This window comes from Oryzias latipes, chromosome 20, assembly GCF_053564925.1.
Source record: "Oryzias latipes strain Hd-rR chromosome 20, Olatipes_Hd-rR_3.1".
Taxonomy (NCBI): Eukaryota; Metazoa; Chordata; class Actinopteri; order Beloniformes; family Adrianichthyidae; genus Oryzias; species Oryzias latipes.
This window is the reverse complement of record NC_136256.1, coordinates 17,313,275-17,326,663: the sequence shown is the minus strand read 5'-3', so window position 1 is coordinate 17,326,663 and position 13,389 is coordinate 17,313,275. Positions and strand designations below refer to the sequence as shown.

At 38.5% G+C, this 13,389-nt stretch overlaps 1 protein-coding gene across 9 annotated transcripts in view; it reads right to left on the bottom strand.

Annotated features, from left to right (window-relative positions):
- Positions 1–13,389, bottom strand: part of phldb2b (pleckstrin homology-like domain, family B, member 2b) — a 37,590-nt gene that overhangs the window by 2,028 nt on the left and 22,173 nt on the right. For 2 of the 9 annotated variants that reach the window (XM_023949932.2, XM_078938945.1), the window contains 14 exons: positions 12,818–12,979; positions 12,533–12,670; positions 9,620–9,748; positions 7,779–7,934; positions 7,468–7,578; positions 7,279–7,353; positions 5,963–6,115; positions 5,596–5,796; positions 5,098–5,241; positions 4,907–5,003; positions 3,688–3,844; positions 1,848–1,938; positions 1,546–1,692; positions 150–369 (listed from right to left, as the gene is read on the bottom strand). In XM_023949932.2, the coding sequence (XP_023805700.1) occupies positions 150–369; positions 1,546–1,692; positions 1,848–1,938; positions 3,688–3,844; positions 4,907–5,003; positions 5,098–5,241; positions 5,596–5,796; positions 5,963–6,115; positions 7,279–7,353; positions 7,468–7,578; positions 7,779–7,934; positions 9,620–9,748; positions 12,533–12,670; positions 12,818–12,979 (1,981 nt within the window). The remainder of the gene's footprint in view (positions 1–149; positions 370–1,545; positions 1,693–1,847; positions 1,939–3,687; positions 3,845–4,906; positions 5,004–5,097; positions 5,242–5,595; positions 5,797–5,962; positions 6,116–7,278; positions 7,354–7,467; positions 7,579–7,778; positions 7,935–9,619; positions 9,749–12,532; positions 12,671–12,817; positions 12,980–13,389) is intronic. The other 7 variants (XM_023949934.2, XM_078938947.1, XM_078938944.1 and 4 more) reach the window with 5 other exon arrangements.

Here is a 13,389-nt window from a genome sequence, read left to right as displayed (position 1 = left end):
GTAGAAGTGTAATAATTAAAAAAAAAAGAATACATTTTTCTTAAATCTCATTGTACTATGCACAATGACAATAAAGCCATTCTATTCTATTCTAAAGTATTATACTTAAGAGAGGCTGTTTGATGGTTGTGTGCTCCTTTCTTTCTTACCAGCAAAGTATGAAAGTGTGCGTCGGTTGCGGTCAAACACAAACCAGCGCTTCTTCCAAGTTTTGATCTTGCCTCCCATCTTGATCAGGTATCCTCGGCAGGTCTTTTCGGAGATGGACAGGTGGAAGCACGTGTCTGTGCTGTGGCCCGCTGACTCAATGTGAGCCCGCAGGTCAAAGTCGTCCTTTCTCACCGGAAGGTACCGAGTGAGCGGCCGGGACTGGGAGGAAAGCGGTGAAAGAAGGGGGAATCATTTTAACCAATGACAAGAATGCTGGGAAGTTTGTAAGCCTTTATCGAATTTACTTAATTTAACATTTGTTTGCAAACAGAACACTTGACCCTTATATAACCTTTGTGGTAGCCTATTAAACTGATTAAGAGATGTGCATCTGTGATCGGGAGGAGGGTGGACTCTCTGGGATCTGTGCTGCAGAAGAGAATGAGGGCTTTGACTCAGAGCATCCTGGACAATCCCAGACAACCCTTGCACAACACAATGTCTGGTCAGAGGAGCTCACGGAGTAATAGGCTCCTTTCACTGCGCTGCAGGACAGAGCGCTTTAAGAACTCATTTGTCCCTACAGCTATCAGGCTGTTTAATGAACCTGCCTGATATGAACTGATATTATTTTGTGAACTGTCTTTTAACTGTCGTTTGTTGTGTGTGGTTGTGTGTTTTGCTACCGGACACCTGAATTTCTCCTTTGGGAGATTAATAAAGTTTATATCTATCTATTGGCTCCAGATGACCCGCTCACAAGGGATAAGGTTTACATAGGATCATTAAAACCACAAAGATCCGAAATATTCAAATGTTCATTTAATACATTGGAGCTATTCACAGAAGTTTTTCTTTTTAACAGTCATTTTTTAAGAAGGGTTGCTTTTAAACTAAACAGGATTTAAAGAGCTGCAGCATTTAAAAACATCATGTGGATTAAGACTCCTTTTTTTATGAATCACATTTTTAGAAAATGTATCTGGGAATTTCAAACTTTTATTTACTTAGGAAGGGATCAACTTCAACTCGTGAAAATCCATTTTTGCCATCATTGCATCTTTTATCACAATTTGGTGATAAAAACCATCACCATTATTGCATGACTACTGTTAGTATATGAGATTACAGCCACAAGGGGGCAGTAATGTCAACAGCTTTTCATTGCATACAGGCTAAACGTCTTTGCAAACTGTTTATTTCTGTGAGATTTGATACTATATTTAAAATGATTTTGAACCGTTTTAAAATGTGGTGTTTAAACAGTAGAAAAAAACAATAAAAAGAGAACATATAATAACTAAATATACTAATGATAAAAACTTAATCAACTATTTTTAAAAATGTTTTTTTGGTAGTTCACAACTTCTATGCACAGATTTCTTCCTCTCTCACCTGTGCTCTCTGTTTCTCTCGCAGTTTCACCTCACGGTCGATTAGCTTCTGTCGCCGGTTCGTTTCCTCCTGTAACCTTTTCTCTAAATCCTCCCTTCTTCTCCTCTCCTCCTCCAGGGCTTGCTTTCTTATTTCCATTTCTTGCTCCTGAGAAACAATATATATATATTAACATGAGCGTTTCCAAAGCATTGTTTGGGTTGATCATCTCGAGATGGAACAAGAGACACATTTAGATGAAAAAACGATTCTAAATGGGTATTTAATGATAAAGCAGTGAATGTTTGCATGAGCTTAGAGACCTTGTGTTCCAGGAGGCGGTTTTTCTCTGCCTGTGCCTCTCTCAGCAGGCGCTCCATCTCCTCTAGCTTTGCCACATTGGAGGTACTGGCACTACAAAAAAAAAGAACACAAAAAAGCTCGTTAGCCATTTCAGTTTTCAAATAACTATGGACAAAAAGACTCAAATGGAGACCTTGTAAAGGTAATAAAACAACATTAGCTAAGTGAAGCATGAGACCTAAAACATAAACCCATGTTTGAAATGAACCGACGAAATACACTTTGAGGCATGAATAAAAGTCATTCAAATGTCTTCATTGTGTGCGTCCCATTGGAAATTCAGAATGTCAAAGCAATTTTTAGAGTGTGTATTTTGCTGTTTGTGCCCCTTTTAACACACAGCTTAGACTGCAGATGGTTTGCACATGACATGCATTCCTCACAGGCATCCAAATGAAGGAATGTCTGTTCATTTTTGATAGCTTTGTGCAATTAAATACCAGTTATTTCACTTTTTTGAAATGTTCTTTTACCAGTTCTCCTCTTTCCCTCTCGACATAAAGAACTGTGTTCCTGGAGCTTCTAAGAACATTCATCGCCTTCCATTCATTTATTTCAATACTACATAACTTCTAAAAGTTTTAACCTGGAGGAACTTCTATCTGACTCTTCCAATAAAGTATAGCAGTGTAGAAACACACACACACACACATGTGCCCAGTTCCTTCTAATCTGGATGGAGTCAGGAGAAACTGGACACCCGAGTTTGCTGATGTCAGAAGAGGAATGGTACACATTAGAGTGGAATATACAAATCAAGACGACGGGGGAGAAAAGTAGGAACAGGACAGAGAAAAACAGGACCAAGTGGGAGAGTATGAAAGATGAAGAAAAAAAACTGCCGCCTTTTCGTGTCAATAGCAGAAATTCTTTCCTTCCACTCTGATCGATTATCTGCCCCTACAATGTACAACAAATGATGTACAAGCTAATTATCAACAAGTGATAATATATATATTGCAAATAAAAGCCACCATAAAACCAAAAAAATCTTTAACATAAAACCAACATTTTACACGTTTTTTAAAAAATGCAGCTCTTACCTGAATCGATGAAAAGCATCAGCACTCATTACTATTAATTTTTTTTCTGGATTAGTTAGAAAAAGCTCCGTTTGCATCGCTCCAACACAATTTTGAAAAGTCAAAGAGAAACAAACAAACCCCCAGTTTAAGCAGATATCTGTCCATCACAGGTCCACATCCCACAACATGCCCTCCGATCACAACAACAGCGGTCCAGCCAACAAATAAAAATGCTCATTCTGTTTTCCCGCTGAACCAACAGCAGCCCATCCAGAGGAGCGAGGAGAGCAGGCACACATGGTTTCAGTACATCTGGGGGTTGGGGGGTGGACTGGAACCCCCAAATGTACCTCTAGACTCATGTTAGTTCGTTCAACTGAACCTTCAGGGACTGGCTGTTAACACACACACCTTTTATGTTTTCTGTCCACTGTAACCCGACCCCAACAGCCCTAATCAGGAGTCCCCCCCCCACCTTAAATCAAATGACTCACAGTTCTCGCTTCCCATTCTTCAAAAAGGAAACATGAAAGGCAGGAGACCTCTGCACAAACGTTTTACATCAACTCCCCCCCTATTCTTTTTTTCTGATCTCTCAAACTCCTATCCAGTGTTTTTATATAAAAAGGGGAGCTTCTCAGCTTTCCGTGTCCTCATTTTTTACACTCATTGTTCCCTTTTTTTTCCTAAAGGTGAAATAAAAAAATGCACCCACCAATAATAGACTTCGATTTCTATCTGTACCCACTAAACATGTACACAACCCAAAACCCACCTGGAGACGTTGTCCGGTGAGCAAGCAGAGATGCTGGTTTCTATGGAGTCACTGCTGTCCACACTCATCGTGTCAAAGGCCTGGTTGTCACGGTACCCAAAGGCATCAAGGTAGACGTTCGTTTGAGAAGCCGCCCGCGAGCTTGGCTGACCTGAACCTAAGAGCGGAAAGAAACTAAAAGAATTACCTCTCGTTTCCATGGAAATCTGGGATGTTAGAATGCAGCCACGTGCTGCACCTGACTCTGGCATCCCCTCGGACACAGTTTCCATTGGAGGCTTCATATTCTGTACACAATGACCCGCCACAGTGACACTTTTTTTCCCCAGAGTTTACAAGAAAATATAGCTTTAACCGCTCTATAAAAGCAAAAATTATAACAACAAAAAAGCAGAAAAGGTTGTTTAAAAAATTCATAGAAGTCTGCAAGGAAATAACGAGATCTTTAAAGGACAAAGGCTGACGACAGAATGACCGTAGAGACAATTTTAAAGACATTTACTTAGCCGCAGGACACAGGAAGAAAAGCGATACCATCAGCAGCACATCCAAGACCCACCCATCAGATGAGGCAGATCAAGAGATCAAAGGGACTGAGGGAGAAGATCCTCATGTCTCCTCCCAGACAGCAGAAAAAACTGAAACTAATGTAAAACATGTGGAACAAAAAGACGGAGAAACGTATTTATCGTAATGTCATTAAAAAAAGGCCAGCTATGACTCAGCAGACTGACTGATGCTTTAGACACGTTTTACTAAATATGAACACAAGCGCTCTGCAGTGAGCCAATAACAGAGTGGTCATGGTGTTAAATAAAATGTTAAATACAGATCAAGAGGAAAAACGATGAAGAAAGTCCAAAAAAAAAAAGGTTTCTCTTCAGTTAAAAGAGTCAACTGTGGTGCATTCCTTCACTATCTGAACCCACAGATAAACAAATGAGCAACACAGTAATTCCCAAAACACAAGAGAGTAAACACGAGGATTATAGTGAAATTCAATCATAGAGTGCGAGAGTGGTTCTAGGTTTATACAACATAGATGACTTAGACTTAAAAAACTTGTATATGGGCTCATTTCCTAGCATTGGCCTTTTTGTTATTTAACATATCAAGTGAAGTATTTCTAAAGTTTCAAAAAGTGAACATAATTAACAAACAGCACTTCAACTCTTTCTTTCTTGCAGCCACATCATATAGTTTGTTTGACTGCACATACCTTTATGCAGATGTCTAGAATCACTTTCCTTGGATAAAGAGAGCATTCTGGGAAGAATGCTGCCACAACTTGAACTCTGTACCAGGGGCTGATGGGACTAGAAAGTAGAAAAAATGTATTTGTATTACATCACAAAGATAAAGGGAAAAAAAAACATAAAAAATCCTGCAGTTTCACATCACTCATTTTACCTTGGTTGAGAACGGCCGACCAAGTGTAGCACATGTAAACTGAGAGTTCAAAGCTGGGGGGGGTTTCTTTCTGGGTAAAGTATCACTGAGATGTGAGCCAGCGTCTTTCTCGGACCGCTTCCTTTCTTCCAGCATCCGGAAATGCTGTGAGGTCATAGGAAAGAAATGAATGCAAAGGGGACTCTAAATGTAACATAAATGACAGAAGTGTTTCTGTTTGTTTCACTTCTTTGTCTCATCTACTGGTAGGACTTCAAAGTGTTTAACATGGTGCCATCTAGTGGTAATTGACAACTGAAGCTATATATATTTATTCTGTTGACTCTTTAAAATAAACTCATTTCACAACTAATAAAAGTAGCTAAATAGAGATGTAACTAATTATTAGAATGTCCTTAAGGTGAAATAACAAAATACATTTAAAATTAAACTGATTTTTTTAAAAGGGGTTTTTCAAAATAAAACAGGAAGCTGGGGGCATCCACACAAACCCTTTACCTGCCTGTGTCGCCGATGATGGTTTTTGGCAGGAAGAGGGGGTGGGGGGGAGTCGGGGAGGGGGGAAGGGTCTCGATATGTCACCATGTTCTCTGGCCAGTGCACAGAGGGGGTTTTGGGGAGAGGACGAGGATTTAGATTGGATGAAGAAGAAGAGGAGGAACAGGAGTGACAGTCGGTGGGTGAAGAAGAGTAAGAAGGCTTTAAAGAAAGAAAGAAAGAAAGAAAGGTTGTAAGAAAACTAAAATGATGCACAAAGGCTCTGCAGAAGACGTTGGGAGAGAAGATACTTCCATCATCTGCCTTTTATATTAACCCAAACACACAAAAAAGAAGAAGAAAAACATCTTCATTCCACTAAACACACCTCATCCTCCTTTAGCTCAGGGGGGGCCTCTTCAGGGGAAGGGTTTACCTCTGACTCAGGAGGGGTTTTGGCCAGAGAGGGGGCAAGAGCGGGTTTAGGTTTCTGCCCAAGCTGTGAGTAAAGCTCATTGATTTCACTGACTGTGACATATCCCTGGAGGATAACAGGAAGAGAAATGAGGGAGAGTGGGTGAGGCTTAGAATAAAGTGAGTTAGCCACGTTAAGATGTCAAACACACACATCAGTTGTTAGATAGTGGTGGAAAAACATTACTTAAGCTCAATATTAATAATCAACACACAACACATTATCTAAAGTCAAGGCAATTGTGTAGCGTAGGAGTTCATGCTTTGTTTTTGATTTCTAATAATTATTAGATAGAAGTGCTCTCAAAGTTTTTTTGTTACCATAACAAGGATTGGGAATAAAAAAAGTTATTAATATTAGCTGGCAGAAGGCAAAACCAGGATGAAAGAATGTAAATTGTAAATACCGTATTTTCCGGACTATAAGTCGCACTTTTTTTCATAGTTTGGCAAGGGGTGCGACTTATACTCCGCAGCGACTTATATTAGAAATAAATTGAAATAAATACATTGTTAACCCTCCTGTTATGTTCATTTGTGAGGAACAGAGATGATGTTCCTGGGTCAATTTGATGTATGAGGTGTGTTAAGTGTTAAGAGGATATTAAGTGACTCAGAGAATCAGCAAACTTTTTTTTACAGTAAGATCTTGAAGGCTTACAACATAATATTCTATTTTCCAATGATTTCATAGATTCAGAAATGCAATAAAAGTGAAAACTGTTTCTACAAATACAGGATGAAAACAGAGTATTAGTTGGCCAATGATGCTTCATGAAAGGAATAAATAAATAAGTTTGAGAAAAAATTACTGTGAAATTATTAGATAAACAGTCTGCTATGATTGTGTCATATAAGGTTGTGAAAGTTAAAATGCGACTTATAGTCCAGTGCGACTTATCTGTGTTTTTTTCTACTTTATAATGCATTTTTGGGCTGGTGCGACTTATACTCCGGTGCGACTTATAGTCCGGAAAATACGGTAACTTTATTTAATTATACAGAAAACACAGAGGCAAATCCGGCTCCAAACTATAAAAATACTTCTGTGTTCTTGTGAAAAACAGAAAAAAATTAGAACTGACACATTTCACCCACATAAGCTGTATCCTACTGAGTAGACAATGAAATCAAGGTCAATCTCACAGAAACTGCCGCTTTAGGAGTCTGAAGGAATTCAAAGAAAGGAAAAAGTGCCCATTTTGACACCAACATGTCAATCTAACCCACCTCTCTCAGAGAGAAGCTTCGTCCCCCGGTGAGATCAGCATATTTTCTTTCAAGTGACACCAGATTTTCTTTCTCCTAACAGACAAAAAAAAAAGCCAATAGTTTTTTTTTTGTTTGTTTTTTAAAATCGATCAAAAATAGAACTGTACTTGAATTCAAGAGTAGTAATGAAAGTGAAAATAATCATACTCTTTGCAGCATTGATTCAAGGTTGCTCCTCTCCTTTATAAAGCTGTCCTTTTCTCGCTGAGCCTGCTGGGTAATCTGGGTAGCCTGCATCTTCAAAGTTAACAGTCGTTCCTAAAAGAGAAGACAGTTTTGCTCATGACACACTTCTAGTACACTTAAGTAATCTGACCCTCCTAAAGAAATCCAGTAACGTTTTTACCTTTTTTTTATACAAAAAAGAAAAAATAAATGGTACAAAACATAAAAAAAAATGAATTAAGCTCGGGTCTTTTTCTTTGAGAAGTAGGAACTTTTGCTTAAATGTCGGTTACCTTGCGAGTGACAGAACTGCGCTGGTAGTCTGCAATCTCCTTGAGAAGCTGTTGGATCTGCGTTTCCTTCTCCTCGTCCTGCCTACTCTCTTTTTCCAGATGCTGAAACTCCAGGTCCTCGAAGCGTTTGGTTTCTGTGTCAAGCACTTCACAATCCTTATAAACAATTAAAAACAAAAAGGCAAAAAATGAAATAAAATAAAAAAAAGAATAAAAATGCCTTTATTTTTGTATAATGGTGAAAAAAAGCATAACGATTTTAGAAAGTGCTAAATAAATCTGTAACCTCCAAAGTTTTTCATTTGCTTTCCTACAAAAACGTACCTTATTGGTACGTCTTTGCTCTAAACTACATTTAATAAAGACGGCAACTTGTGTTTATAGATGTTTATGGAGTTTCCTAAAGCATTTCCTGATAAATTAATTCAATATCCATACCGTGGAATTTAATGTACATTAAATATTTTTAAGAAGTTTCACATTTTGCCTATTTTAAGCCCTGAAAGGTTTTGACTCGTGCAAAAATCAAACACTGTGAAGCTCAATAGAAGCTTTTTTCTGAAAGGGCCACTGTAAATTCTTTTGTTGTGTGCTGCAGAGTAGTTCCTGTCTGGTATGACAGTACAGCAATAATCATGCCAGTTATGATTTGATCACACACAGAAATCAAAAACAGAAATATGCAAGCATGTGCATCATCCCAACACAGACTAAGAGAGGAGGAAACCCACTTTTGTTATGGCTCACCATCATGCAGTCCCCAATTTATTACCACCACTATATGAATAAACATGCAACGTTTTAGTCCATCACCATTCATTCATTCTACAGAAAAAACAAAACAGAGCATTTTTCACTGGTCATGAGACAGTTGTGTTTCAATCCCACAGAGAGAAGCTCCAGACACCAGGTCAAGACATCAGCAAATATTAAGAACGTACAGTTCTCATCACCAACATTTAAATACGTGATTCTCTACATCAGACTCAACCTTTTTTGATAAAGTGATGTGCAAACATGAAAACCAGAGCAGTTCAGACAGCAGGAGAGACTGAAGAGTGTGGGAAAGTTTCCACAGCAGAGGTGAGCATTTTCGCATGCAAGTTCAAAACACAAACGGTTTCTCCCTGTTGGCTCAGAGTTCTGCTCGCACCTCTGATGGAACCACGACTTTATGCAGCCTGTGGCATTTTGGATGTGAGACAAACTAAAAGCTACTTAGAAAGGTGGACGAACAATTTTTGTTCCGAATATTAAAAGAAAAAAAGGTTAAAATATGTATTATGTACAGAAGCATTTTTGTATTAGATTAAATCCCTTTTCAAGCTCTAAGGTTCTTTTTTGGCATTTCACTATAAATGACTGTCACCACTAAGTTTATTCACATTAAAATTTGATTTATTAAATAGTAAAATAACCATTAGTAAAATATAATGAAAAGTTATTAAAACTGTTTGTATTCAGTTATTATCATTAGTCAACCAAATGATTGTTCGTTAAGATCAAACTAATTTGAAAAAATTTTGAATTTATTGAAAGCGAACAATTTTTTTATCCATGAAAAAGCGGAATTTGATTTGAGCATTTTCCAGACTTTCACCAGCATCTGTGACTTTTATTTTTCCAGTTATTGCAGAAATGAAAAAATGTTAAATATAAAAAGTATTTTTTTATTGGACAGCTGTCATATTTTTGTTGGATTGATTCCATAAGCATAAAGCATCCCCGTCAATCAGAGCAGCTCCCAACCATACATAAGGAGGAAATGAGAAACCCCCTTTAGGTATTTGTATTCTCCGGCGTGTGTGTGTGTGTGTATGTGTGTGAGTGTGTGTACTGACCCTGGCTAGCTGCTCCTGCAGGGGCTCCTTGGTGGCTTCAGGGCAGCTGTCCAGCTGAGAGCGCTGCTCACACACAATCTGAGCCAACCTCTCTAATCTGCCCCTTTCTGCCTGCAGCAACTCGCACGCCTGGCACGCGCACATAGATGTACACACATGTCCACACCACGACACATGTACACAATTGTTTTGTGTACATAAAAATGCAAAGACAAGCACGCACACACACGGGACAGAAAGGATGCGGAGTTAGTGAGGACTAAGGTGTCACAGTTAGTTGCTACGGTGATCGAGTCAGTCTGGCTACCCTGAAGGAAAGCGGGAGAGGGGAGGAAAATAAAATCTGGTGGGAGGAACAGACAACTGGTTATTGAAACTGAGGAGGTGAGGTGGACACAGGATAAACAATGCAGCAAGTTATGGCTCAAACTCATCAAGGGTTTATGAAAATGGTTTAAGAAATGGGCGGGAATTAAGAAGTAACATGAAATGACTCGATGGATCTATCTTAAAACAACAACACACACAGGCATCGAAATCCGGCACAAGTCCTCAACTTTCTCTGCGTTTGGACAGCAATATTTAAAGCTGAGGCAACCACAGATGCCTCTTGAGTTTCCTTTCTGTTCGTCTCTCTTTCCCTCTCACAACCATGATGAGGTTTTATCATCTACACTGTATCTGAATCAGGCTGTGTGTGGAAACGTTCAAACGAAGAATCCAACAACTAGGACCAACCGTGCACACAAACTGTTTACTCTCTTCAACTTCTCACTGTCAGTTTTACCAAATGACAGCGTAAAAGAAATCAACACATAGAACTGCTCGCCTCCATCCGTGGTTGTCTTATACTAGTGTGTCAGAGGGGGGATGGTTGGTGACAGAAGCCCCCTGGGTAGATGTATATTTGGACCAGACAGAGTATGAGAAGGATTAACACCTCCTGGTTAGTCATGTGACACGCAAGTACATTAAAGTCCCACTCCAATCATCATTTGATCTGTTGTAAAGGGTTCCCAGTGGTCTTTTAATTATGATTTTGCTGTTTTTAAGCAAACTCTAAAAACTTGTGTCATTCTTTGGACATAGTTTAAGCAGAGTGGAAGGAGTTCATCAGAAAATGAGCCTGAGTTTTGGGCGGGACCGTTAGCGCGGAAGTAAGCTTCCACTGATATCCCATCATCCCTATGTGTATACTGTGAGGGGCTAGCTTAGAGCCCCTCACTGCCCCCAGCTAACATTAGCAACCAAAATGGCGAGCAATAATTTTGAGCCCGATACCAACTCAGACGAGGAAAACAAAGACATATGTGGATCTATTTGTCTGCAAGTGGACGAATCAGAATGGAGCAGAGGAGAGAGACTTTGGCCCGCCCATTTCAGTTACCGGTACTGTGTCACAAAAGAGAACTTTTTCAAACGGCATTTTTGTTCCTCTGCTTCTGATTCATCCTTAGTTAAATAAAGAAATCCTACATTTTAAATTATTTTGTACATGTCCTTCCTCATGAGAAAAATGCTACAAGAAACACAATAAAACACTGAAAACAGGATTTCTTTTTGGAGTGGGTCTTTAAGGACTCCGGGTTGTAAAAACTGATGTTTCTTAGACTGTTTTAATAAAATTGAATGTTTTTATTTCTTAGGAAAAAAATAAACCTTCAGTAAATAGAAGCACATGTTAATTTAGGAACTAATAAATGCCTATTTTTTATTATCTATCCCCATCAGTTAGGGGGTGTGAGGTTTGATGGGGTGGGGGCGGGGGGTGGGGGTGGGGGGGTAGGTGTGGGGAGGAGGCTTTATTTTAATTTTCGTGCTTTTTTAAAATATTTTGTATTGTGTTTTTTTAAATTGAAGCCCTTAGTGTTATGCTTTTTTATAGGAAAAGTACTATATATATATAACTTTGATTTTGATTTGATTCAGGAACATTTCTGTATTAAAAAAAAGAAAGAGTTTAAGGATCAATTTGACATTATTCAGAATATTTATGTTACTGGCATTAGCCAATGTTCATGCTTTTTTTAAGATCTAGTTAGTGGATCTGAATTAGCTTAAGGTTTTTTGGTTTATTGTTGCTTTACCTGCAGCACCGATACCCCCACAGTTCAAAATCCCAGTCAAGCCTTTTCATTATTTTGAACAGAAACTATTTGCACCTGGGGAAAAACCTTTCCAAGGAAATTATTGAGTTTTCTTCTTAAATATTTAACACACTGGCCCTCTGATGTCTGAAATGTAGCTCATAGACTGTTTTACTGTGAACATTGCACAGCGTGACCTGAAGGCAATCTGCTGTGTTTTCCACCCCTAAAGATGCTGGGAAGTGTCTTCCGATTGATTATGGAAAATAAATAAATCTAGTTTTGTGTTGAGCACTCAACATAATAAAATGAACCTGTATGTATTTTAAAAGAAGTTAGGACCATTTCTCATGTCTTTTAGTCTTAAAATTATGTTGTCATTTCCACAAGTGTTGTAGCTCAAAAAAATGCAACTTTTGGTTTGCAGCATCCATCCCTCCATCCAACCATGTCATCCTAAGTGTAGTCCATGTTTTCTTTTCTTTTCTAGATTTTAACGTGACTACATAAAGTTGCACGTTGCAAATGATTTTGTTATCTTTTGAAACACAAAAAACATGGAATTAAACTGGGGATGCGCACAATAGCAAAACTAATAGTATCAGTTCATATTTTGTTAAAGGACATTTAAAATGTCCAAGATCCATAACGCTTTGTTTTAATTACTTGATTGCTTACTAGAACAATCTTGATCATCTAAACAAATTAAATGAAACTAAAATGATCTGCAGATGTTGTGCTTTCAGATATACACAGAACTCTGCATATATGAAATAAAAGCATCTTCCCTGTATTTATTGTCTAGTTAAATAAAGAAAGTGAATACCTTTTCTTTTTCCTGCTTGGAGCTGGTCTCTAAATCTTCCATCTTGTTGTGAAGTGCCTCCAAAGCCTCTTTTTCTTGTTGCAGAGCAGCTGCTTCTGACTCCTGCTCAGCCTCAACCAGCGCTTGTTCAACCTCCACCTTTTAGAAGCCAGAAAAATGTTTTTCTAGTTTATTCCTAGATCAGCTTTACACCAAACCGAGATGACAAAAATCCCATAAAACTGACATTCAATAGTTTTGAGTTCTGAACATTGAAGTGACCTCACATGTGATGTCCTAGTTTACCTCTCGGGCAGATTCCTCCATTTGGTTGTCCAGCTCTTTAATTTTTTGCTCCAGCTCCTCAATGTTGTTTAGCACTTGAATTCTCTCCTCCTCCACATGCCTTACTTCCACCTCTGAAGATGCAAAGTCTTTTTCTTGGCTGTGAGTACCATTCTCTAGAACCTGGTAACAACAGAGAAAAACATGGTTATCATTTTTTACCTATTCTTAAAACAGAGTTTAAAAGTTCAGTTTCAAATTATTTTCACAGGAACAGCTAGTAATCACAATCACAGTCAAATAATGCTTTATGTTCTACCACAATAGATACAAGCCCTCATATGGCAGCGCATCCAAGCACCAGCTGTCAATTCTAAATGTACCACTGGTTCAAATCTAATAAATGAGCTGAAAATATCTCCCATCTGTGTGCAAAGGACACCAATACGTTCCAAGTATTAAGACAAGAGATCCTTATGGCTCATGCCTTCCAAAGAGAACGAGCAGCATTAACCCGTCCTATACCCTTAATTTCTAGAAAGTCGATCAAAGGTCGTTACTTCAACAATTGTTAACTTTTCTCCCATCAACTC